The 27,852-nt window shown below is 37.0% G+C and overlaps 4 protein-coding genes across 4 annotated transcripts in view; 3 read left to right on the forward strand and 1 right to left on the reverse strand.

The window, feature by feature from the left end:
* The window catches only part of LOC129742753 (uncharacterized), a 400,996-nt gene that overhangs the window by 63,194 nt on the left and 309,950 nt on the right, over positions 1-27,852 (forward strand). The window lies entirely within an intron of this gene.
* On the forward strand, positions 250-2,958 carry LOC129742750 (uncharacterized). Its single transcript, XM_055734692.1, has one exon. The coding sequence runs from the start codon at positions 250-252 to the stop codon at positions 2,956-2,958; it is 2,709 nt and encodes a 902-aa protein (XP_055590667.1).
* LOC129744472 (uncharacterized) lies at positions 6,217-6,876 on the forward strand. The gene is made up of 2 exons (XM_055736994.1): positions 6,217-6,529; positions 6,595-6,876. Exons 1-2 carry the CDS (start codon positions 6,313-6,315, stop codon positions 6,822-6,824), a joined length of 447 nt encoding a protein of 148 aa, XP_055592969.1. The 5' UTR covers positions 6,217-6,312; the 3' UTR covers positions 6,825-6,876.
* Positions 23,562-24,615, reverse strand: LOC129744471 (caspase-7-like). Its single transcript, XM_055736992.1, has 4 exons — positions 24,294-24,615; positions 23,969-24,235; positions 23,778-23,910; positions 23,562-23,718 (listed from the first exon to the last, which is right to left on the reverse strand). Exons 1-4 carry the CDS (start codon positions 24,490-24,492, stop codon positions 23,583-23,585), a joined length of 735 nt encoding a protein of 244 aa, XP_055592967.1. The 5' UTR covers positions 24,493-24,615; the 3' UTR covers positions 23,562-23,582.

Below are 27,852 nucleotides of genomic sequence, written 5' to 3' on the forward strand. Positions count from 1 at the left end.
TTTATCAAGGAACTAAAATTAAATACAGGAGCATAAAACATATTTTCTCATAATTAATGTTAATATTAATTATGAGAAAATATGTTTTATGCTCCTGTATTTAATTTTAGTTCCTTGATAAAGAATTAATATAATTCGAAACGTTGGATGAAGCACATATAAAAAGTGTTATAATTGACCTGATAAGACCGAAAAGCCAATACATAACCTCAAAATTATTCCCGGTCGAACAACAAATTGATCAAGAAGATGGCTCAATTCTACAACCAGATTGACGATGAATACGGTACCGAGGCAAAACATTCGCTAAAAATATACGCCAACCTAAACCGAAAAATGGGAAACATGACGGCTAGAAAGGATTTTCTAGTCAAGTGTCGCAGAACGGGTTTGTTTCCCCCACACATCACAGATGTATTCCGATGTGTCTACACGCTGTTTGAAGACAACAGCCCCTACCTGAATGAGCTCAACAGGAAGGTGAATCGGTTTAAGAAAGCAATATTGAGTTTAGAAATAAGGCAGACGTTTTATAAACTGAAGCAGATTACAGACAACATGAAACATACACGCAGTAACATAAAAAGGTTGATCCCAGACGGTGGAAGCGATCCCTTTTTCGCCAATCAAATCGCTTTCCAGCAAAAGCACCTACAAAAACGCGCGGCAAACACTGACCGTAAATATCGAAAAATCATAGATAGATCGATAAAATCCCTCGAACAGAAAACGCCATCACATAACCACCGGGCGTTTTTCAACAGCACCACGGTAGAAGTACCACAACCTGTGCAACTCCTACTGAGTCTGGGATCCAAGTTCGCTTTACCATCTACAAATAACAAACCATCCACATTCTACCACCTAATAGCAGACATCGAAGGCATTATTGAAACAACAGAGGACGAAGAAGTAAAAGTACGCAATCGCAGTGCAGCAGCCAACCAAATTATGAACCACATCCACGCGCATAGAAACAATACAGGATGTAACCCGTCGGACAACTTCTACAAAACCGCAATAATCGCCACAAGACAGTTCTTAAAATCATATCCGAATATCATCGTACTGGAAGCCGATAAAGGTAACATAACGGTGATGATGAATCGCGAGGATTATGACAGAAAGATGCTGGCGCTAATCGAGGACGAAAACACCTATTCGAGCCTCACACGCGACCCAACAACCGGCTTTCAAACCAAAAACAATGAGTTTGCTAAACGATTAGCAGATTTAAAACTAATAAACCGAGCCACAGAATTGAAATTAAAAACGTATAAAGCTACGGCGCCTTGCATTTACGGGACACCCAAGGCACACAAGGAAGGTTTACCTCTAAGACCAGTAGTACCGTGTATGACGTCACCATCTTACCAGCTGTCTAAACATGTGGGCCGGATACTCCAAGCGTCGATCAACAGCAAATACAACGTCAAAGATTCATTCGAGTTCTGCGAATTTATCAATGACGTCGTTTTGCCTCCAGATCACATCCTTGTTTCGTTCGATGTTGTTTCCCTGTTCACATGCATCCCCAGGGACCTCGTTTTAAGCAACATCATCAACAATTGGGATGCCATAAAGAAGAATACTAACATCAATTTAGATATGTTTCTTGAAATTGTAAACTTTTGCATGACCTGCAGTTATTTTAGATACAAAAACAAATTCTACAAGCAAATATACGGAACGGCGATGGGCAATCCAGTTTCTAGTCCGATAGCTGATTTTGTCATGGAATCGCTCTTGGACAACGTGACACGGACACTCGATTTCCAGATACCAGTTCTAAGAAAATATGTCGACGACCTACTGCTAGCTTTGCCCCGCGAACATGTTGAAAAGGTAAGAGAAAAGTTTAACCAGTACCACCCCAAAATTCAATTTACGGTTGAGATCGAGTCGAATTGTCGTCTCCCGTACTTAGATTTAGTATTGATTAGACAACCCGACCAATCAATCAAAACCGAGTGGTACCAGAAATCAATAGCTTCGGGACGATTTCTCAACTTTCGATCAGCACACAACACGCGCCTCAAAATCAACACAGCGTTAAATTTTATAAAACGAGTCAAAAACTTTTCAACCAATGTTCCCCCCGAGGAGGCGATCAAATTAATCCATGAGAATCTGAGAATCAACGATTACCCGAAGACCCTGATCAACAGATTGATTCGAAAAGCGAACGAAACCGACACCCCCCAAAACACACAAGATACACCCACACAACACTACCGATCCATATTACACATCGACGGCCTAACTGCAAAAGTAATCCGCGCACTTAAGACGGATTACCCGCATGTACGCATCGGCACCACACAAAAGCACACGATACGCAGCCTACTGCCTGTGGTCAAAGATCCGATATCGCCGATCGATCGCTCCAATGTGGTCTACCATATCCCATGCGCAGGCGCTCCCGAACGAGATGAAGAATGCTCCAAATGCTATGTTGGGCAGACCAGCTATAAACTACGGACTAGAATGTCGAAACATAAATGTGATGTCACCAAATTGAAACGCATATTAGCAACAGGGGCCACAGCGTCAAACCCCAGCATCCGGGAACTGCGGCAGTCAGCTGTTGTTGAACATTGTTTCGAACAGGAGCACATGTTTGACTTCGATAAAGCCACCGTCCTAGACAGTTCCAACAAACACCGTAGGCACCTAGAGGTACTCGAAATGTGCTACATACAAAGTACCCCGAATACCGTCAACATCCAGAGCGACACAGACGGGAGAGCAATCTCGTACGGCGGAGTGTTTCGCTCTCTCGCAAACACTCGCAAGCACTCATGGACGCCGGGTTCTGGCGGTAAAGAAAACGCTACGAAAACTCAAACAATAATAACAAACAGTGAGTCGAGTGATAGAAGTTTTGCCACGGACGTGTTCCAAAACGACGGAGTAGGCGCCGACGCCCTGGCCGATACCAGAATATTGGACACGTAAGTCACATGCAAGCTTTCCTCCTCACTTCCGACATGAAATGAGAGTTCAAATTCAAAATTTATAGCCAGAATCCCGACGATTGATGAACGCTGTAGGAGTGCATCTGCTTTGGACAATAACACGAATGTCCGAGTGAGTAATTAATGTTAATATTAATTATGAGAAAATATGTTTTATGCTCCTGTATTTAATTTTAGTTCCTTGATAAAGAATTAATATAATTCGAAACGTTGGATGAAGCACATATAAAAAGTGTTATAATTGACCTGATAAGACCGAAAAGCCAATACATAACCTCAAAATTATTCCCGGTCGAACAACAAATTGAAAGTCGAAGAAAAAAATCAAAAAAATCATGCCTCGGAAAAGCTCCGAAATACTCAAAAAAAATTGACTTAGTTTCCAAAAAAGCTGAAGTTAAAACCTTTAACAAACAAGGATATTATTTTTAAATTTATGATCATGACCATAAAAAAAATGTGAAAAAATTGATTGCTTTTAGTCAGAATTGTTAAATTGACACTTAAAAGACTGTAACTGATTTAAAATTTCTGTGACGGACGAGGGCTAAAAGGAATTTTCCAGATAGGTTCAAATTTGTTTTCGCGAATAAATTTGCCCGCTAGTTGATGATTTGGCAAGCCAAGTTATTTATTTGATAATTTTTTGACAGTGTACTGTAATTTTACTTGTTTTAGGCACATTAGAAAATTTTTGGAAAATGTAATGCAGTTGAAGATACATCAAAAACTTTTAAAACAGCTGATTATTGAATTGCTTAGCACAGAACATTCAACGATTTTTGAACAGGAAAAACCATACAATGAACACATGCAACTGTCATTTCAATCGATGTGCTAGCATCTTTGATTTAGAACTTATTGGTATAATAGGTTAAGATTGTCGAATTGTCCGGTTTTATCCGGGTTAGCCCGAATATTTATACAAAATTTGGGATCAGTTTGACACGGCCCGGTTTCCCGGATTTCATTAAAAAAATGACTGGATTTTGCTGTCTACTTTAATTGATAAAACAAACAAACAAACAAAAACAAATTGTGTTGTAAAATTGTTTTATTCATGCCTTCGGAACGAAGTTTTTTAGCAAGTTTTATAAAAATTATCGTGAAGGGTTTTGATAAAATTTGTTTTTCTAATTGTTTTCTTAATTTTTGTTCAAAAATTTATGGGTTTTGACAAAACTTGCCCGGACGTTGCCCGGATACCTGGTAGTAAGTTTTGAAATCAATTGCCAGGATTTTGCCAAGCCCTAATAAGCGCTGAGAAAATTTTGGGAACCTTTTAACCCTCTCCTTCCCATGGTAGCACAGGTGATTCACAACTTTGCACAGCTCGCATATGAACTGGGCGCTTTGGATCAACACCATTTTTTCACCGAATGTGTAGATATGAGCGAAAAAACATTGAACGAAATTTGAAGAAAATCTGTTCGCTAGGTTTTGCTTGGCCGATCAAAAGCTACAAAAAGTCGGATTTTTTTCGAATTTATCTTCTTCTTCTTCCTCTATTTGTGGCTGCGATTTGCAAGTCCACAGTTTCGAATTTATCAAGTCGTTATTTGTTGTTCAATAACTTGACAAGTTTTTATAATTTCCTTCAAATAAAAATAGTGACGTGCAGAAGGTTGCTTATGCAAGCAGAATCAATTGATGGTTTACTAAGATTTCAACTAAAACATACAAATTTTTGAGTAAGCAAAGTGGATAACTGGTGATACACTGGAAACAAAACGTACTTTTCTTCTTATAAAGCTTCTTATCAAAACTAATGAAAATCATTTCGTCAACAAAAAAACAATAGTTTCAGGATAGTTATTTCATGTTATGCTTTAAAGACCACATGTCTAGAAATATTTGTAAAACAATTGTGATTTTCTCGAAAAACGGCATGTTTTGTTTTCCTTGCACAAAAATTCATGGCGGCCATTGTTTAAAGCAAAAATGAAAATTTCAAATGTTTCAATAAATCGACTTCCGAAGGATGCGTATACCAAAGAAGTTTTTTATCCATTAGGATCGTTTTAGTTTGTGATCAATGAAGTGATGAGTTTTTTTGCAACTATTTCCTGTTTTTCATTTGCACCCTAAGTGTTGTTATCTTCCCAATGGAGCACATATGATATACCTCAAAACCCAAATTTATCGAATGGATCATTAAAGTAGGCTTAAATTATGCATCTTTTGTTCTAGAACTTTAGCTGTAAATCAATATTTCTATTTTAAAAACATGAAAAACCTCGTGGGAAGAAAAGGGTTAATTGGTGTATAAAAAAGCTTTTAAGATTGCCGGATTTGACCGGACTTGCCCGGATATTCGATATAAAACTTGAGAAAGATCCAATCCGGCCCGATAGCCCGGATTTCGTTGAAAAATGGTCGGATTTTGCCCATTAATTCACTTTATTTGCGAAATCAAATAAAAAACTCAAATTGAGTTTTTTTTGGTCCAAAACCCGTTTTTTTTTAAGAAAATCTAATTAAAATGATTATGAAAATCCAGCATTGAAAATTTTGTCATTAAATGCCCGGATTTTGCCAGCTTTATAGATAAAATTGCCCGGATCTGTTTGAGAAAAACTCTGGCAATTCCGGTTTCAGTGAATTAAGAAGATAAGAGCTAGACAAGCATTTCTGAAAAATTTCCCACGTAGTCAGGCCGGGCAACTCAATGCAATTTTTGAAAAAACCTGGAAAAAACCAGGAAATGGATTTCAAATTTTCAATTGAAAAAATCCGGGTAATATCCGGGCAAATCCAATTAAATTCCAGGTATAAATCCAAAGAAATAAATGGGAAAGTTAAAAAAATTGCTTGAAATTTGAATTTTTCGGCAAAGCACTTCAACACTGTCCAAAGCACATTCGAGACATCTAAAAAATTGTTTTGCTTATTTATATAACAAAAATTCTAAAAACCAGAAAAAATCACCAAATATGTTTTGAAACATGAAAAATCGTTTGGCATTATTAACTTCAAATCATCAATTTATGCTCCCCGAGGCTCTAAGGGCCCCAAATGGAATTGTACAAACATTAACCATGATGTCAGAGGGTCATAGCATTGATTCGCCAGAGCAACGCTGCAAAACGAGCCGGAACCCCCAAATCAAAACAACAATCCAGTGCACATGCACTACAAAGCACCGGCAATTGGCCTGATTGAGGTTAAACCACTACGAACTAAATTGGTACGCCGCTGAGTTTCGCAGCCGTAGCTTAACCTTTTTTATGGCCGAGAAATTGCGCTCAATTGATCCAGTCCAATATCGTAATCCGAGTGTGTCAACACAGGCCAGTCGCGATTGCCTTAACCGTGTAAATAACCGACACAGATCATGAGTATCCCAGCAGCGTTTCTTGGGAGGTTCATTGCTATTTTGGCGCTAACCGTGGTCGGATTAAGTCTCCAACAGTCTTCGAGTGTACGAGCATTGGTTGGAGATTCTACCGGAAGTGGTGTTGCCGAACAGGATCCGGTTAATTTAGGTACCGATGGGTTGAAGCAGCAGCAGCAGCAGCAGCGGATGAAACGTTCGCCCAGTGACGGCTCAAGTAAATCTATCTCATTGAGTGTTTTGTGTGGTTTTTGATAGCCTTCCCGTGACCATTCATTGCAGGTATGTCCCTGAAGGAATGGTTCACTGGCCAACCCAACCCTTCGGAATGTGTTATGGGAACCGTAGGGGGCGTCATTGGAGGAGGAGCCCTGACGGGTGCTTTCGTTGGCGCTGGAATCGGAAGCATATTTACTGGACCGGGAACGGTTTTGGGAGCGCTGATCGGCGGAGTGATAGGAGTTTGCGGTGGCATCAGTATTGGACATCGGGCAGGGGAAGTGGCTTGTTGACCTTCTAAAGCCGAACTTAATACTCGCCTGGGATAAATATATTTTGAAGAATGGAACCAAAATTGCTCGAAACGATTTTCTCAATTTTATGTGTGAATTTCTTCATAAATCGCAAATCGATCAAATGTTTTTTTTACTTTTCCCTCAGCTTGCAGAAGCAAAATACAATTTGTTCACGTCAAATTCCGACATTAAACAGCATATTTCACGCACTCCTGATTATAATCAGAATGTCGTAGCTCGTAGCCCTCCGATTCAGCTGCTAGATGAGGAAAAGGAATCTGTCTAACTAGATATAGGTACATAGGTTCAAAGCTAACAACATATCGTCTTGCCGCAGAAAAACACTATCGTCGCCTATTGTTTGTCGGTGTGTGTGTGTTTGTGCACCTGTTTTTGTGTATCTGTCTTCGAGTGTGTGTGTCCATACTTATGTACGTGTAAAAAAGCATGCACAACATATAAATCACGTGTCGTTTACAATTTCATTCCGCAGACCCTCGCTAACTGCTGGCGAAAATCTGCTGTCTTCCCCATTGATGGGCGATGAATAAGACAGGAGGGTGGTGTGGCACATTGTGAAGCAACCAAGAAAAATATGTAGTTAGGTGGGGGAGGACGATTCTTCACCATCAATCGTCGTTAGTTTACCCACCGAAATGCAAGCGGGGGAGTGAGTGAGTGCTAATGTACAAACACGCACAGTTCGTTGCTTTGGCATACCTTCACCGAATATTGTCAGAAGATGCAATCGAATTCGCATAGAATTTGGGGGGAATCACCCACCGGTTAAGTTTTTTCGCTGAGATCAAAGAAACCGAATTCCTTAATTTTACTTTTTAGAAGGATTTTTGTGTGTTTGAATTAAAAATTTGAAGACTTTCGCAAATGGCATAAATGCTCAATCAACAATTTTAAAGCTTGTTTTATTTAGAATTGTAACAAAAACAGTTGTCTGTACTTCAGTTATTCACTATTGGTTTCCAGATTTTTTCCATACAAATATGGCTTTTCTTCATACTTTTGGGAAAAAAATGCGTATAAAATAATTTTCACGGTTTCGAAGGAATTACCGTATTTTCCGGAAACACACCTTCTTCGTCCATCGTTTTAGCTATCTTATTCCAGTTCATCTGATTGATGTCTGTGACAACCGTTCCCTTTGCCTTGAATTTTCTCTTCATGATTGCCCAGTATTGGGTGGGTTAAGATTTCTCGGAACAAACTGGACCCCTTTCTCTGCATACCGTTCTTGGCCGTTTTTGCTTTTTGCAGCTCCCCGAATCTGGCCAAAACATCACGGGATGGTCGTGGGATCAAATGAATGGCGAATTTCTTTCTTGGAGATACTCTTTTCGGTAGATTTCCGACGCCATTGTTTTATTTGTAACGAAATTTAAATTTGGCTGGATCATACCCCTGAGCTGATACCAGGAAAAATTTTAGAGCTGGGATCTGCCCGAAGTCAGCCTCGACAGAGGTTTCATAGTCCATTAGAAGATACTCGTCGAACTTGATCAGCACCTGGTCGTATAGCTTTCGAGCACGGATTTTGACCACACTATCTGATTTTTGGTCCGATTTGGCTGTTTGCTAGCTCGATACGACTTAATTCCTTCCCGGAGTCGAGTTCTCCTCACGGTACTATGGGCAGCACCGATTTTTTTGGCCAAATCACGGTCCGGATGAATTGAATTCCTCTTTATCGTCTTCAAAATCTTACTCGAAATTTCCGGTTGACAGTTGCACTCCAACGATTGGCTTAAGGCGTCCGATTCGTCTTCAATGTTTCCTTATACCGTTTGATAACGCGTCATACGATATTTTTAGCACTTTCAGCTGCTAAGCTAGCTTAGATGCAGACCACAATGGATTTTCCAAATATGTAACTGTGCACAATTTGTTTCCTTCTGTCGGCTTCCATGTTGTTTGTTTACAAAATACAGTCGATTCATCAAAATTACATGTGTACGTAAACCTGACAAAATTCCCGACAAGTGGGCGCCAAGAACTTCCAAATCCATCCACCTGGAACGCCACGATATGAGCAAAAGTGTGTTCCAATTCTACATGATGCAGGCTTTTGTGGTATAACGAACTGCTAGAGGCCAAAAAACTTTTTTGAAAATTAATTATATGATTTGTAAACCGATTGGACCCATTCCAAGCACCCCTCAACTGGAGAATTGATTTTTATTTTCGTTATTCAAAAATGAATTGCACACCTTAGGAATGGGTATCTCTTGAGCTTCAATTTCCATCAAATTATTTTCAGTCACGTTTTTTAATCGAATATGTTGTCGTTGAAATTTGAAAATTTTAGTACAGAAAACATTGATTTTTACAATTATTTTAAAATTGATTATTAACAATTTAAAAAAAGCCATCTTAAAGCATGATATAAGATAAGAACTAGAATAATAGCAGCAAGTTTACACTCTAAAATCGGTGGAAAAGGCCATTGCGCATAACCTCACTTTAAAGCTTCGTGTATCTACACAGCATGCATGCATGCCAAAAGTAAAGTTATGAAAAATTGGCAGTTTTATATAGAATGGAAATCAAAATTATTAATTTCTCCATCGATAGCCATTCGATTCTTTTCAAAAGGGCTTCAAATTCAAAATTGAAGATTGATTCTTCAGGCTCATCGGAAACTATTTTTTGCATTGGCTTTTCGGATCTGAACCATAAAAAATGAACATTCAAAAGCAATTTTCTTCGCCGTCCATCTTTGTTGAAAGCAAGCACTGTAATGTTTTCTTCTGTATATGGGGATTTTTTTTATTATCTGACAATTTGCGCCAAAAACAATGTAAAGCACGTCTATATTTCATTTTTTAATCACATTTTTGTGATCCCAAACACAGGGACTGAACCTTCTACTATTGGCATTGATTATGCTTCACAATGATCTTTGATCGAAAAGTTAATAAGTTATATAGTATATGACCAGGTTGTAAAAGCAACATTCCCATTATTAGTTATATCACATTAACAATACGATACTAAGAATCTTGATTAAAATTTAAAGTCAGTTTTGCTGCAAACACTCTACAAAGCACGAAAAATTAGTGTTTTTTACCTGCTTTGATAAGTTCTTTTGTTTCCATGTTGTTAGAAGTGCTTGCTATCTCCATATGTGAGTGCAGTTGTTCGACCATTGTTTGTTTTCGATGCAATAAAAGAGATTTATTGTCATTATCTCTTTCATAACTCTTCAAGGTGTTAATGGCCCACTTTGGTGTCTTCAGATCAAAGTTGCGTCATGAATCGAGCTATACAATGGTATTTTTTGCAAAATATTCGGTGGTGCAGACGATACTTTTAGACGCCATTTAAAGTTTATTTACAACTTTTCATGTTGAAGGTCATTATTTAATTTTTTTCAACTATTCTATTTGGAAAGCTGATAAAATTTCAATGCATTTTGATGTGCTATTTTATAATTTCCGTTGAGAAACAACAGAGTTATGTAGCCTTGAAAAATGGTTATTTTTTATTTACAAAAAAATTTAACCGGAGCTAACTCAAAAAATAAAAATGTTAGAAATCTGAAAAAATACATGTGTTTTTAAGTCGCAAAAATGTACCAAATTTTCAATTTTGGGGAAAATCTGAAGACCCCCGGCGCAAACCCGTCAGATAATAAAAAAAAAATCCCCATATGTCAAAATATTGATGAATGATTAAAAAAACTTCATATTTCTGTGATAAATAGTCAATTTTCATTCAAATCACTCAAGAAAAATGTTACACAGCGCAAAAATATCACCAAATTTTAGATTTAAATCGACAAAAGCCCACTGCATTTTACTTTAGCGGTGTTGAAAAGTCAAATACTGTTCGTTGCATTGAAATGCATCAGTGCATATTTTTCTCATAATTTTGATGCTCGTCAATTTTTAGAAAAAAATGTGATTTTCTGATAAATTAAAACATTTTTCAGTTTTTTCCATAACTATTTTTCTGGGCCTCTTACCCATGCGTTAAAAAAGAGCGGAATAGCCTGCCTTGTAAATTTCAAAATACTATGGGTAAAGGTATCCATTTTTAAGCGTTGTGTCGTCTCGAAAATTGATTTGAGTTAAACATGACAATGAACATCAATATATGAATTCTACTATCATTTTTTTTACGAAACCAAGAAATTTTGTTTTTTATCGCAAAACCCGATTGTTTAAATATAATAAATCGAATAAAGATATTAAATCGACTATAATTGAAACAAAAAAAACGTCTCTAGTGACAACATACAAAACCGCGTTTGTTGAACACTTGATTTGAGAATAAACCAACAATCATAGAAATAAATAAAACCCTCATCGATTTAAAAAAGAATCTTTGTGAATTGTAAGCCATCTGTGACATGAATAAAAATCTTGCTGAAAGATCAAGTTTATATTTCTTATAAAATTATTAAAAAAATACTGTTTTTTATTGAAACTTCCGCCTCAAAGAATTTTACTATATAATTCACGTCAAACCAATATACACATAAAATTTCTCAATAGAGACTTTCAACAAAATTTGGGTCAAATTATACTACGCAAAGGGGTCACGCGGCAAACCTGAATTTGGTATCGAATTAATATGTAGATTTTGTACGGAATCAACAAAAAATAACAGTACTTCACTTAACCAATGATTTTGGTCTTTATAAACTGATTTTTCTTTGAATTTGAGTGTTTTAAAACATTATAACATTAATAACGACAATATTTCATCTTAATTCAATAAAGTTTGTCATAGAACAGTTGGGCCAAATTTATCAAATATCCGAAAGATAACAGGAGGGAAACACAAATTGTGAAAGATGGGACCCAAGTAACCATAAGCACTAAAACATAGCCTTTAATCAACACTTTATTCCCATATATAACTCTGTAATAATGCTTGTTTTGCACTATATGCGTATATAATGCAGATTTAATGCTTAAAAAGGCGAAATAGCGGGCTGATTAAATGCTATCACAACATAACCTTTAATAAGCATTACAAATGCTTAATTAGAGCACCATCAAAACGTCATTTTTCGCAAGCCGTATAAAAGCATTAACAATGCATACTTAGAACACCTTTTGTTTATTTAATTATTATTCTTTAAATAATTAAAATGAACAAAAATTAAAAAAAAATTATTATCTACAACATCAATCAACCTGCTGAATGAAGGATTATGCCTGCTTAATGAATTCTTCTATGAAATAAGAAGTGATTATAATTGAATTATAGATTACATTTGATGAGTCTCGAAACGAGGATCCCGCAGCAGTCTTTATCTTTCCTTGCACCTTTACCATTTCGACCACTCTTGATGCTGATAAGGTGGGTGAAAAAAATCCGTACTTCAAGTACTGTTCGGGTCACACCACTCTTAATGCTTGTTAACTTTATATAGTAGCTCTATATGTGCATATAGTGCTATCATTAGTGCTAATTTTTGTTATTGCTTCAATGCATCAATAATGCTTATATAAAACTAAAAAGCATCATGAATGTTCATATAATGCCAACTTGCATTAGAAATGTTGATTTCCTGCTAACTTGCATTAGAAATGTTGATGTGATGCTGAGGGTTTTGGCTGAATGTTTATGGTTACTTGGGGAATTTTATCACCTCTTGATTTCTTTATTTCATTTAAATATTCGATAAAAAAAATTACTTGTTTGATAGGTTTTCCTCGCGCTGTTCCAACTCCGAGTGACAACTTAAGGATTCGAAATTTGTTCCGGCCTAATTAAGCTTCAAAAAAGGGTTTCTAAGCGTCAACGATCCATATATTTTAAGTTAATGACCCTTCAGAAGATCATTTTTGAAACTAAACATCTTTTTTATTGTTCCCTTATCGAAATAAGGCCTTTGGATCAAATATTTTACATTATTTAAGCTTCGTGAAAAACTACAATTAAAAGAAATCGGCCGATAGAGACTTGGTGCAAAACTGGATTTTCGTTTTACTTCCAATCAAAATTTCTCATAATTCTATACAAATTACAGGCTCACTCTCTGTCACTTAAGCTAGCAAGTAACAACTTATAAGGTTTGCCTAAGTCGGCTGATTTGGGCACTCTAGACACATTCCACCGTGACGTGAAATCGCCTCTCCGGAATTTTCTGCTCTGTTATCATTCTAGAAGTCAACCAATTCACTTGAAAATGAAAAAAATTGTAGCAAACGGTCGCAAATTGAATTTCCTTCAAAATGAATATAATTTAGTCATTGTAAAATTTAAGTTGTTTTTGTTGTGATTGATCACTTTTGTAACGTGAATTCACGCTAGAATTGACCTTTTCGGACTTTAGTACATACATCTTAGATTTCCTGTTCTGTCCGTGGAAATAGAATATTGGTGTCTTCGAATGAGTTGTAAAAAAAAACAATTACCCACAATTTGATGTACGTACCTTCTCGATTGAACAACAACGAACGAAGTTTTTATTATATGAAGTTGTGACGTGAATTCACACAGTTAAAACAGAACAGGGTAGTTGACTGAATTCACTTCACGAAATATAAAGTTATACTGAACCGTTCATTGGAGCCTTAAAATTTTATGTACACTTTCAAAAACGATATTCTGTTGTTCCGACTTTCACAATCATAAATTTTCAGTATCTGCTCCTAACTTTTTCCTTAATTTGATTGGCACTTGAATAGCAACATATTGAGGGATCATGTGTTAAAATTACTACTGTCTTCATTTAAAGATTCACAAAATTTTTTTAATTTTTTTTTCAATCTTTTTGTAGTTTTATTTGAAAATAATAAACATATTAAAAAATCAACTAAATTATGTTCGATTTGTAAAAATCCGACCATCTGGAGGGTATACAGCTTTCAGAGCATATTTTTCATATCAAATTTAACGAAAAATCAAATTTCTTTTTTCTACAAAATGAAGCAGTGTTTTTTGGCTTCAAAACATACTAAAAATATTTTCAAAAAAATTCATCCATATATTTAAATTAATGATTTTGTAAAAGTTGTCCAAATAACCACTTTTCCAACAGAAAAATGATTTTCTAAATCATCTATAACATGTGTAAAAAAACTTTTTTCGCTTTTTTCCGTTGATTTTGTGTGATTTAAATTATCAGAATTATAGACAATTTTGAGATTTTTTGATACGCGAACGGAGAAAAAACAATTTTGAGCGATACAAGCGCGTGGAATGTGTCTCTGGTGTCTTACTATTTTTTTTCCATTTCCTTAGATTCAGAAACACATTTAAACCTGTTTACAAATACATTTTTCCTAGTTTGGTTTTTTTTAAATAATATTCAAGAGATCGCACAAATCAATTCCGAACAAATTGATATGCGCATTGTTGCAAACCTTATCTGCTAACTTGGGCCTTTTTTGATTCAATGCTTTTAATTTTTTGGGAAAAAATGGATCTATTTAACCAAATTCACATTATTTGTTGCTAAACCTTTTTCTAGACTTTTTTTAGTAAACTAGCTGACCCGGTAAACTTCGTTTTACCCGTTACTTAATAAATGGTTGTAAAATGTTTACAGTTTTTTTTATCGTTTTCGTGCTCGTGAATCAGTTTTAATGAAAATCGTCTTCAAGTTGTTCGAGTTTTGACCCGTTCCTAGTTGATTTTGTATAGAAGCCCCCCTTCCATAAAAAGTGAGAGTCTTGAAACTATTATACAAACCATCTCTGACCCGAAAAACCCTCGGATACCAAATTTCACTTCATTCCGACCGACCATTCATGCGTGATGGTGTTACAAAGAAAACGCCTCCATTTTTATATATAAGATGGGGAAAAGAGATAATTTTGTATGGGGACCTCTCTTCCATAAAAAGTGAGATTCTTGAAACTACTATACAAACCATCTCTGACCCGAAAAACCCTCGGATACCAAATTTCACTTCATTCCGACCGACCATTCATACGTGATGTTGTTACAAAGAAAACGCCTCCATTTTTATATATATAGATATGAAACTTCTCTCCCCTCCTCTCACCTTTAGTTCAAAAATGGGGTGGGGGGGGGGGGGGGGGGGTTTATGGAGAAAGCGTTATTTATTACAATAAATCATATTTTACTGTCAAAACATGGCTGCCTGGCTCGTTTAAGCAAAATCGCTTGGCAATTGTTTAAGTTATGTTATAACTCACGTTGATTTTGTATGGGAGCCTCTGGTTATAAAGGTAGGATGTGTTATTTAGTAAAATAGATTGTTTTTCCACATCAAAACATGCATGTGTACACAATTTCATGAATATCCCATGTGAATTGTATGGGTTGTATATATTTTTTCAAATTTTTTCACATTTTTTTAAGGGAGCCCCACGTTTTAAAAGCGAGCAATTGCAGTCTGCATAATGAATCAACTTCTTGTGTCTTTTCGATCTCGTGAACCAATTTTTATGAAAATCGCATTTAAATTGTTCAAGTTATGTCCCGTTTCTATAAATAGTGAGATTCTTGAAACTATTATACAAACCATCTCTGGCCCCAAAAACCCTCGGATACCAAGTTTCACTTCATTCCGACCGCCCGTTCATACGTGATGTTATCACAAAGATAGCGCCTCCATTTTTATATATAAGATTGAGCATTAATTTTAAGATTATACTTTGATTTATTTCATGTAGCTGAACATCAAATTTCCTGAGGTCACAACGATTTGCAAAACCGTATTTCAAAAAACTTGCGCTTTATGACGTCACGATACTAAATCACTGTGAAATAAATTGAAATCAACGTATAATCAATCAAAAATAGCGATTTGTTAGTTGTAATTAATTGATATTATTCTGAAATTTTGCTCAAGGTTTTTACGCCAGTTTACAAACTATCGAAAGGATTTTTTTTGGCTAGGGAACTTTGTTCAATACCGTAACTTCGTATCTCATTGGGCAATAAAGTTATTAGCTGTTTTATAATGGTATGTCTTTGGCATTGCTAAACAATAAATTAATATGACATCACTGCTTATGCCTCTCAAAGTAGTGCATAAAAAGTAATCATGCAATACCTCGCTAGGCACCCGACAGTGATGTCAATTGAATTTATTATTTTTTCAATGCCAAAAGACATACCCTTTCGCTTTTGGAGCTTTAGGATCAAGAATACAAGTCTGCCAAACTAGCAAGTCTTGAAAAGTTGAGAATTTTGTAAAAATAAACTTATTACCTTTTTTTAATGGAGAAAACGACTAAGAGCAAAAATGCCATCCCACTGTTTTATGTTAATGTTAAAAATAAAATATTCCTCTAATGACATTTTCAAACAATTAAACAACCCATTTTTTATTTCTAAACATGACTTTTAAATCATAAGTGTTATGTATTAAAATCCAAATTAGAATCCTGATCTAGAATCCATAAATTCCTGTGGCCTTTTCGTAAAATCCCAGTAATATTCCATTAGCCTTATTATCTCTTCATATTCTTGAGATCTCTGACTTTTTTTCAACAAACTGAAATAGAACTTTTTTGTCAATGTTGATGTGTCCGTAGGTGCCTGAGGAATTCTAAAAAAAACAGTCTATTACTACAACTTACATAACAGCATATTATGAAACCACTAACTTTTCGGAAACGAATTCATTTCTTAACATGTTCATCAACTCTCTTATTTCCTTTTCAGGATTGGAGTCAATCAAGTTAAACAATTTCTGAATAAAAAGTGTTCCTGTATCAGGATCCCGAAAAGATACTGTGCCTGAAAATAAACGAGTGGTTAATAACAAATGTACCAACATGTTTTTATAAATAACCTTCATAGGTGCTAAAACACTTGAGGATATCATTTTTGTTCGTTGTGATCGGAGTACTGTCAATTTCCATCCTCGCATTACCCTTGCATGATTGAACAAAAAATAACTTCGGTTTATTCTTCAGGGTGTTGTTCGCCAAAATCGGCTCAACCACATCATTTTCGAAGTCATAAGTTCCATCGTAGGCTTCAATAATCCCACATCTATTCCCATGGCTCATTATAATCATTATCAAACATGAGTAGTTCGAAAAATCCCTTTCCTTTGCTAAAAAGATAAGTTCCGTATTAAAATTCAAAATTGTAATTATTGTGAATGTCGCATACTCATCCGCATCGTTTCCTTCACATTTTCTACAGTTTGGTTGGCCTTAAATTCAGGGTATGCATGATAGTTATCAAAAAAATCTTGTAAACGTTTCACATCTTTTTCGTCACCCTTGCGGTTCAATCTTTTTTCTTTGAATTGATAATGGTGAAAAATCAACACGTATGCCTCTTTTTTTAATTCGTAAGTGTCTCCCATTGGTAATGGATGACACACATTTATTTTCCATCTAAAACATTACCGAAAACTCAAACTAATTTACATAAGTCTAACTTGTACACTATAATCGTTTTGGGAAAGAATGCCACAATGTGGTAAATTCCCGGAAAAAATTAACATTTTCGGGTTTTGCCACATTTTGATACCCGTGATACGATAAAAACTTAGAAACACTGTATCTGCATATTTTTCATCTGGAGTTTTGCACATAAATGGAACTCGGAACGTGTTTTCGGGAAAACTGAGTTTTGTTGAATGGCCCATGGTCTGCAGACGAGACAATTCTTAGTTGATGTTAAAGGTGATTGTTACTAGACGCGAACACCCAGTCCAGATAGCACAATTTATTGATACAGTCGAACCTGCGTAAGCGAGAGTTCAAGATGCTTAACTTTTTTCGCACGAGAAGTTTTTTTTTTAAATACAATCATAACGTCTAGATCTGTATCGAATAAAGTAATCCGACTTTCATTCGGTGAATCAAATATTCGGTTGAACATTCTTTGTGACTTTCAACGCTTTTCCCAGCTAATTTTAATTGTTAAGTTTTTAATTTGCTTTAAATACGCATCTTTTCTAAGAAATCCCATGTGTGTTGACGTAGGAATAATTGAAGGTTTGCTAGAATTTACAAATATTGAAGCGATCTTGATGTGTTGTCCCAAGAATTATAGAAGTTCATTCAATTTTTTTCACCATTCGATTTCAGTATTTCGGGCTGGACATCACAATCTTGAAGCATTTTTTCTGTTGAATGTTGTGTTTTTGTTTTAATGTGATTTTATAACACACATACATGGCGTAAACTAACGATTGAAGTCACATTGAAATATTTTATTATTCAACTTTAATGTTCACAAAATATTGATTTCAAAAATTGTATCCACTTAGAAACACTAGCAATTAAAAACACATTTTCTTTGATCAGTCATACTTTACTGAAAGTTACAAATACTTCACCAAAACATGCAGTAGCCGTCATAAAAGAATGAAATTGGGTGCAGAAGCGAACATCCTTCCAATTTTGATATGCTGCCATTTCGACCTCAGTTGATATTTGTTCGTGATTTAATGGCTTGTTCAATTTATATTTAGACAAGAGACGCTGTAAAATAAGATGAGGTGAATTGGGACAGAAGTTGGGGAAATTATCAAAAGCCTACAATAAATTTATTTTTCGTTTTAAGAACAATAAATTCTCTGATATGTTGCGTTAAACAAATAAAAGTAAAACATACATCACAGGAGCCGAGATTTTCACCATAATCAACTTATTTTTTAACTACGCGGACACCAGAAAATGTATTTCTTTATGCATGGTGGATCCATCTGCGAGCTGTTTGTGTAGATTGAAAGAATTTTTTGCATTTTTTTTTTTCGAAAGTTTATCTATACAGGTATTTTATGCTGAATAATAACAACACCGGTGTGGTTTGCTTACCTAATAGATTTCCCGTTTTCCCAGTTCTTGCTTATCTAAGTTCGACTGTTACATTTATCTATATAACCATTATCAATTGAAAGAGCCATAACTTAGAATAAATCATTATCGATATCACCTCTACCAACAATCGAATTGTCGTCGATTTAACAAGTACATAATATTTTGATTAACTCTTCATCTCATAGTTATCTTACCGTTATTATATAGACCCGAAACCGAAATAATCTGCGGTACAATCGTGGATTAACAAACCTAGGCCGAACTTGATTTTCCATTTGCCGCCCTCATTGGTTTTAAAAATTTCCAAAAATCCAAAATATAGGTAAAAAATTACCTCAAAAGCAAAGTAAATAACTAAAGTAACACTTATATCCACCACGAAGAATAATTATATATTTCAATATAAACCTTTTATTAATACTAGTTCATAAATTTACCCAACCCCGGTGGATGCTTTGGTCGCATGCAGGCTGAGAAGGTGGCAGCACGCGTCTGTTCCCCAGGTCAGGGGTGGCGTGCAACAACAATCGAGCGTCTGTTCTCCAGGTCAGGCGCGGCTCAAACAGCGTCTGAATTGTTACGGAAACTGTGAGAAGAAATAACCGGATTAGAACTTTGGCGACGACTTGGAACTTGGAGTGTTTTGCCTTTGCCCAGCCAGGTAAGCTAGCTCAACTTGCTAGAGAAGCTAGCCGCCTCAAGCTAAAGGGTGATACAGTCAAAATTTGGTCAAGGGAAAACGCGTGTTAATCGGTGAAATTGTTTATTAAAAAAATCAAATTAAATTTATTTTTCAAGTTTAATCAGTATAAAATTCAGGAAAAATATTCAGTTAGGCTTCCGCTTTTCCAAATCCGAATTTCCGGGCCTTACGCTTAACCCCTGCCATCAGATTTTGAACAGCCACCTTGTCCACCTTCTTCGCCGCAGAAAGCGAGTTTGCCTTGAACTGCTGCTCGTCCTTAGCAGTTTTTTTGGTCTTCTTTAGGTTCCGCTTGACAATAGCCCAGTATTTCTCAATTGGGTGGAGCTCTGGCGTGTTGGGAGGGTTCTTGTCCTTGGGAACCACCTGCACGTTGATGGCGGCGTACCTCTCCATGGCCTTTTTACCGTAATGGCAAGATGCCAAATCCGGCCAAAACAGTACGGAACAACCTTATTTCTTCAGGAAAGGCAGCAGACGTTTATTCAAACACTCTTTCACGTAAATTTCTAGGCTGACAGTCCCGGAAGCTAAGAAAATGCTGCTTTTCAAGCCACAAGTACAGATGGCTTGCCAAACCAGATATTTCTTCGCGAACTTTGACAGTTTCATGTGCTTGAAAATATCAGCTACCTTTCCCCTTCCTGTTGCCGTATTAAACTCCTGTCCCGGAAGCTGCTTGTAGTCAGCTTTGACGTAGGTTTCGTCGTCCATTACAACGCAGTCAGACTTCGTCAGCATCGTCGTTTACAGCCTCCGGGATCGCGCTTTGGCCGTCGTATGTTGTTTATCATCGCGATTGGGAGTCACTACCTTCTTGTTAGACGATAGTCCGGCTCGTTTTTTGGCTCGATGCACGGTTGTAATCGAAACACCCAGCTTATTTGCGGCATCACGGAGAGATAAGGTTAGGGTTTTGCTTGAAACTACCGGCAACTCTCTTTGTCGTCTCAGCAGCTTCCGGTTTTCGATGTCTCCCCGATCCAGACTTCCTGGCTGCCAACAAAAGTTCCCCAAACACTTTAATTAGATTTTTGTTGGTTGATTTGGCAACTGATAGCGATTTTTGCCAGCTTTGCGTGCGAGTAGCTCGGATTTTCGCGATGCGCGAGCGAAATGTTGATACGCTGCTCTGCTTCCTTGGACGGCATTTTGACAACTGAAGAGTAAATTCTGAAATCAAAACACACACACATACACACACACACACACACACACACACACACACACACACACACACACACACACACACACACACACACACACACACACACACACACACACACACACACACACACACACACACACACACACACACACACACACACACACACACACACACACACACACACACACACACACACACACACACACACACACACACACACACACACACACACACACACACACACACACACACACACACACACACACACACACACCCACACACACACACACACACACACACACACACATACACACACACAAACAGGCGTGCGCGGCGGATTTAGAACACCGGTAAGAAACCTTACAATGCTCCAGTGTAAATCAACTGACGTTGCCGATTTGCAGGAGAAAGAGCAGTTTTACAGTCAATTGAACAGTGTGGTTGAGAGAATTCCGAAGGGTGACATTCAAATCCACTTAGGCGACTTCAACGCAAAGATTGGCTCCGATAATCAGGACTTTGAGCGCATCATGAGGCGCCATGGTCTAGGACAGATGAGCGAAAACGAAGAGCTGCTTGTAGAGTTTTGTGGCAACAACAACATGGTGATTGGTGGATCGCTCTTTCCCCATCGTTGCTGGTCGGTAAGGTCGCTTGGGTATCCCGAGATGGCCGAATAGAAAATCAAATTGACCACATCTGCATCAACCGAAAATGGAGAAGGAGCCTTCTTGATGTCCGCAACAAGCGAAGCGCAAACATTGCATTTGACCATCACCTCGTCCTTCGTGAGATACGACTGAGAGTCGCGCGTGTCCAGCGGCGAGAGGAGAAAATCGAATGTCGATGCAACGTCCGCCGGATGAAGAATCCAGAGGTGAAAAGGGCATACGCTAAACACCTTGAATCCCGAGCCTCGGAACTGCCGATAGACGGAACAGTCGAAGAACAGTGGTGTGGAATCAAGAATGCCTTTATCACGACGAGCCATGGTATTCTCGGTAAAGTTTGTGGAAGACGAAGTGAATGGATGTCGGATGAAACCTGGAGGGTGATCGATGATCGGAGAAAGGCGAAAGTCGGAATTGAGCAGGCATGTACCAGGTCAGCCAAAGCAGCCGCCTGCTTACGATATGCGGAGCTGGAAAAGGCAGTTAAACGAGCTTGTAGACGATACAAGAGAGCCTGGACAAACTCCCTAGCCGAAGAGGGAGAAAGAGCCGTCGCCAATGGAGATATCCGATTACTTTATGGCATGTCTCACCGCCTTAGTGGTGAAAGGACTACTACAAGAATGCCACTGAAAGACCGAGCAGGTTAGCTTTTGACAGATCGAACAGATAAGCTCAAACGACGGACTGAGCAATTTGAACAACTTTTCCGAGTCACAAATAGCGATGGTCAACGAACCCGCAGCTCGAGGCGCTAACAGTAAGTCGCATTAATGGCGTCAACTTGGAAGCGTCCACGCTGGCTGAAATAGAATCGTCAATCAAAGACATGAAATCCAACAAAGCACCTGGAATCGATTGCATTCCTGCTGAAATGCTCAAAGCCGACCCTGCCTTGTCAGCACAAATGTTGCACCATAACTTTGATCTGTACAACCCTCAAAGTACTCTGCAAAGTGATCCTGAACAGGATCCAGGAGAGAATCGACGCTACACTCCAACGGTAACAAGCTGGATTCCGATCCGGACTATCATGTGTGGACCACATACTGGAGTTCACTCCAGAATTCTCTTCTGCTGGTGTCCGTTGATTTCGAAAAAGCATTCGACCGACTGAACCACGAAAACATCTGGGCTGCTCTTAGACGACGAGGGGTCAAGTCCATCTTATCGAAGCACAGTACGAGGCATTTTCGTGCAAGGTCTTGCACGACGGTGTCTTGTCCGAACCAATCCCGGTAACTGCTGGAGAGAGACAGGGATGTATTTTGTCACCGCTGCTTTTTCTCGTTGTAATGGACGAGATCTTGACTGGGTCGAATGGCTGTAGACCAAACCGAGGATTGCCGTGGAATCCTTCAGCAATTGAGCAACTGAACGACCTTGACCTGGCAGACGATATTGTTAAGCTCGCCCAAACACAACCGGATATGCAGAGCGAACTCGACAACCTCACTGAAAGTTCCAAGGCAGCAGGTCTCAAAATCAATGTCGGAAAGACCAAGTCGATGGAAATCAATACCGAAAATCGTTCCAATTTCGTGGTAGCTGGACAACAGGTTGAGACAGTGGAGTGCTTCCAGTATCTTGGTAGCCAGATTACGCCTGATGGTGGGACCAAGAAGGACATCGAGACCCGGATCAGAAAAGCCCGATTTGCGTTTGCGAGTCTCCGAAACATCTGGCGGTCACGCCAGATCTCTCTACGAACTAAGATCCGAATCTTCAACTCAAACGTCAAATCCGTATTGCTGTACGGGTGTGAAACTTGGTGCACATATGCGGTGACGACGCGAAAACTGCAAGTTTTTGTGAATCGCTGCCTGCGGAACATCATCCGCGCTTGGTGGCCTGGCAACTGGATCTCAAACGTTGAACTTCATCGCCGGTGTCATCATAAGGCGCTAGAAATCGAGATTCGGGAACGTAAGTGGAGATGGATTGGGCACACGCTGCGAAGAGATGAAAACGAGATTTGCAGAGAGGCGCTTGGCTGGAATCCAGATGGGCATCGAAAAAGAGGCAGGCCCAAAAGCTCGTGGCGGCGAAGTCTAGCCGCTGAAATCCGCACAGTTGACGAGAACCTCGGCTGGCAGCAAGTGAAGACGCTGGCTCCGGATCGCCAGCAGTGGAGATCTTTTATCTCAGCCCTATGCGTCGGTCAATCGGCGCCGGACCCTTAGGTAGGTAGGTAGGATTGTTTACATGTACGATCACAGTCAATAGATGCAAAACACGTCACTTCACACACGATTTTCGCACTCAAACCTTCAAATATTAACAGATACTCGATTTATCCCGAGTTTTTTACTGCTTTATTTTTGAGAAGGACTGTACAGTTATGGTAAAAAGTTACTCAAACACTTTAAAATATAGTTTTTAAAATCATCGAAAAAACAACAAAATTCATGTACAAACAGAGTTGCCAGAGAGTTTTGGCTTTATTAGAGTTCTGGTGGTGTTACAGAATGCGCTTTATTCTTATAGCCATAACCATAATAAAGCTAAAAATGTTGCAGAGATACTTGATACCATCATTCCGACTGATTTTTTTTTCAATGCACTGAAATAGAACTTTTTTGTTAATGTTGATGTGTCCGTTGGTGCCTGAGGAATTCTAAAAAAAATCAGTCAATCACTTCAACTTTTATAATAGCATATTATCAAACAACTAACTTTTCGGAAACCAATTCATCTCTTAACATGTTCATCAACTCTCTTATTTCCTTATTAGGATTGGAGTCAATCAAGTTAAACAATTTCTGAATAAATATTGATCCTGTATTAGGGTCTCGATAAGATACAGTGCCTGAAATAAAAAACGAGTGGTTATTTACAGATGTACCAAAAATTTTTTCATAAATAACCTTCATATGCGCTAAAACACTTGAGGATATCATTTTTGTTCGTTGTGTAAGAAGTACTGTCAATTTCCATCCTCCCATCGCCCTTGCATGATTGAACAAAAAATAACTTCGGTTTATTCTTCAGGGTGTTGTTCGCCAAAATCAGTTCAACTACATCATTTTCGAAGTCATAAGTTCCATCGTAGGCTTCAATTATCCCATGTTTTTTCCCATGGCTCATTATAATCATTATCAAACATGAGTAGTTCGAAAAATCCATTTCCTTTGCTAAAAAGAGAAGTTAATTATTGAAATAAAAATTGTAGTATTAGTTAATGTCGCATACTCATCCGCATCGTTTCCTTCACATTTTTCACAGTTTGATTGGCCTTAAATTCAGTTTTTGCCTTATAGTTATCGAAAAAAACTTTCAAACGTTCTACATCTTTTTCGTCACCCTGGCGGTTCATTCCTGTATTTTTGAATTGATTATGGTGAAAAATCAACACGTATGCATCTTTATCTAATGAGTAAGTGTTCCCCATTTGTGATTATTGACACATCTATTTTCCATCTAAAACATAACCGAAAACTCAAACTAATTTATAGTAGTCTAACTTGTACACTATATTCGTTTTAGGAAAGAATGCCACATAAGTGGTACTCGGTACGTGGTTTTGTGAAGACTGAGCATGGTGAACAAGGAACCATTTGAAAGAGCCATAATTTAGTATTAATCATTATCTCTATCATCTCTACCATAAATCAATTATCTTCCATATTCGCCGCTTCATCTTATGATAATCTTACCGTTATTATATATACAGTGCAATCAGGGATTAACAAACCTAGGCCAAACTTGTTTTTTTCCGTTCGCCACTTTCATTGTTTTTAAAAACTTCCAACGAATTTAATATGAATCCAAAATAAAGCAGTTTTCAACACAAAAGCAAAGTAAATGACTATAGTTACACTTAATTTCACCACAAAAAAAATTATTTAACAAACATTTCATTAATTGTTGTAAATATATTTACTTTTTATTTCTCTTAATTATATTAAGAAAAGATTAAGATTAGTTTCACTAATATCTTGTTCAATTGATTTCAAATCCATTAGGATGCACTTTTGTATATGGTTTAGCTCATTTTCAGGGTCCTTGCTAATTCAAAAAAATACGAAAGTTAAAGTTTAACGCAATCATAATCTCATCCAATACTCATCAAAAATGAATCAGAATCATACCCAGACAACCAGAAGTCGTATATTATTTTACAGATTATATCGTATAGAATGTTTTTTAAACTCATTTTCGTATATCTGCACCTACAATGTGCAGCCCATGCATATTCTTTATCGTATATAAATAAACTGCATGATTTTATTACACTCCGTAGGGGAGAATGAGGATACTTGATCCTTGGGGATACTTGATTCCATAGCTATATCTCCAAACTGGAATGTCGTACAAAGATCAAATGTTCAAGAAAAATGTGCCAAATGGAAACAGCAATGGTTGAGGCTCATTTTAACAAAATAAGTTTATGGGTTATTGAACTTTGTTTGAAAAATTTCAGAAAATGTGACTTGAAGATCTTTTTTCATCATTTTAAAATGTTCCTAACATGGAAATATTATAACAAACATATTTATTCCAATACATCAATCTTTCGAGTGTGAAATGAACTTCAATATACAATATTTTCAAAGCGATGGAAAACTCCCAACTTTTTTCAGAAAAAGTTTTCTAAAATGTCGATTTTGGGTACAAATGATCCCGGTATATTCTTCTTCTCAATAGATCGTGGTCATTGCTGATTACGAGATTACTAATATTTATCCAATAGCTAATATTCATCCATCAATTATCTAAAGAAAAGGACTAAAATAATTGATTTTCTCTTGTTTATAAAAAATTGCGCCCGTAAGCATGCAATGTCATAAGGGTTGAAAATAAGCTATAGAATTTATTTTCTGACAATTAAAGATTGTGAAATGAGAACGAACATCACCAAAATAGTCAATTAACATTATAACTTGGGGTTTTGTTGATTTTTTCCATGGATTAGGGCTTCCTGAATAAAGGATCAAGTCTCCCCTAATTTCAAAAATATCGCAATTTTTTACTCCCACGAAAATGTTTCTAGTTTATCTACGGGATCAAGTATCGTTCTTATTTTAGGAGAATAGAAATTTGAAATTACACGCTGTCAGAAAATGTAAAAGAGTGCGAGTTGCCAATTTTTTCCAAAAAGATATGGTGAAAATAAGAAAAGGGGATCATGTATTCCCACTCTTCCCTATATTTGCACCTACAATATGCGGCCCATTTATACCCTTTATCGTATTTAAATACATTGCATGAATTTATTACGACAATACAATCCAAATCAAGAATATTTGTGCTCATGTACCTATATGGCCTCCAAAATGATACGTATATTCTGGTTTCGCTGCATCAGATACGATTTTTTTACACGTACATATATTTGCACGTATATTTGTGTTGCAAATTTGATAAGCGAGAAAAATTTCGCCATGGACACTCGGACCGTGACAAGTAAAAATTCACAACCCTATAACTCGAACGAGATAATTTTTTTTTCGCTTGCTTTTGGTTTCATTTGCAATCTACATTCAAAACAATGAGTCCTAGTTGATTTATGGTGGGCAGAAGTGTGTCATTCGTAATGAAATTATTGATTTTCGACGCGAAGTTACGAAGATTTGTAGAAAAAGTTCTCGGATTGGCCGCTGTGTGGCGCTTCAATTTTTTTTTCTGTTTTGTTTTGTATAATCGAACTTTACGTCAAAATTTGGCGAAATTTCTTCAAGATTTGTGAAAGTTATGTTAGATTTAATACATGTCCATTCGAGTAATCGAGTAGTTTTAGGTGATAAATATATTTTATACTAGCTTAGTATAAAATATATTTATCACCTAAAACTACTCGAGACTACTGAGTAGAATAATTATGAATTATGTACGCATTAGACTGCCCCAAATTTGTATGGGATTTTGAAACATTTTGTTCGAGAGGAACATGAAAAACCAGTTTTTCGCCAATCACTTTTGTCTCCTTCGACCGATTTCTTTCAAAAACGGGTTTTTTTAAAGCCTAAACTATGACAAATATTTCATCGGAAGGTTGCATTTCGATTCAAATTAGGATAAAAAAGTTATTAAGCTTCAAAAATTGGTAAACTTTTTTAAGGGGGATATTCATCACTGTTTGAATGAGGCGACTAAATGTCCGACCAGAACACTTAATGTGAAATGCATGTCGTCCTTCAAATAATGACCGATTTTATTCATTGTTGTTGCGTTCGATTGCCATTTTTCAATGTTTTTCTGATATATGAATTTGGATTAAGTTCACTTGATGGTTCGGAAAAAAAAGTAAGGGCGGAAAAATGGTTGACAATTTAAAAAAAAATGCATAACCACAGAGGCTTAGGCACGTTACTGGACGATTTGTGATGCCAATAAAAAAAAACAGTTTTTTATCAATAGCTTTGGTTCCCGTTGGCCGATTTCTTTCAAAAACGGTTTTAAAAATGGCATCCGTAATGAACGACTGTGCCGAAAGGGGCGAAGAACAACTGTAATACCTATTTATTGAAGATAGTTGAGGCACATCGAAAAAAAAAATCAAATCTCCAATAAAAAAAAATGATCTGAAATGTTGTGCATAAACTTTGAACTTTGTTAGTTACTCTACGAATAAAAAAAAAGATTTTGAAATATAATTATCTTTTTAAGTTTAAAACCTACTAGGAAATTACTTCACGAGTCAACCTCGTTATTTATTGTAATAAAAAACATTCCAAACCAATGAAGTTCTTTGTTTTAACTACAGCTGAAATTATAGCAAAACATGAAAAGACTGTAAATGGACATGATT

Source organism: Uranotaenia lowii, chromosome 2 (assembly GCF_029784155.1).
Source record: "Uranotaenia lowii strain MFRU-FL chromosome 2, ASM2978415v1, whole genome shotgun sequence".
NCBI classification, from domain to species: domain Eukaryota; kingdom Metazoa; phylum Arthropoda; class Insecta; order Diptera; family Culicidae; genus Uranotaenia; species Uranotaenia lowii.

Bases quoted from the DNA above. Each gene is read 5' to 3' on its own strand.
- LOC129742750 (XM_055734692.1), top strand. From the start codon at position 250: ATGGCTCAATTCTACAACCAGATTGACGATGAATACGGTACCGAGGCA.
- LOC129744472 (XM_055736994.1), top strand. From the start codon at position 6,313: ATGAGTATCCCAGCAGCGTTTCTTGGGAGGTTCATTGCTATTTTGGCG. The intron at 6,530-6,594 runs GTAAATCTATCT...CATTCATTGCAG, and splicing joins TTCGCCCAGTGACGGCTCAA to GTATGTCCCTGAAGGAATGG.
- LOC129744471 (XM_055736992.1), bottom strand. From the start codon at position 24,492: ATGGGGAACACTTACTCATTAGATAAAGATGCATACGTGTTGATTTTT. The intron at 23,911-23,968 runs GTTATTTATGAA...TTTTTATTTCAG, and splicing joins GTGTTTTAGCGCATATGAAG to GCACTGTATCTTATCGAGAC. The intron at 23,719-23,777 runs GTTAGTTGTTTG...GATTTTTTTTAG, and splicing joins GATGAATTGGTTTCCGAAAA to AATTCCTCAGGCACCAACGG.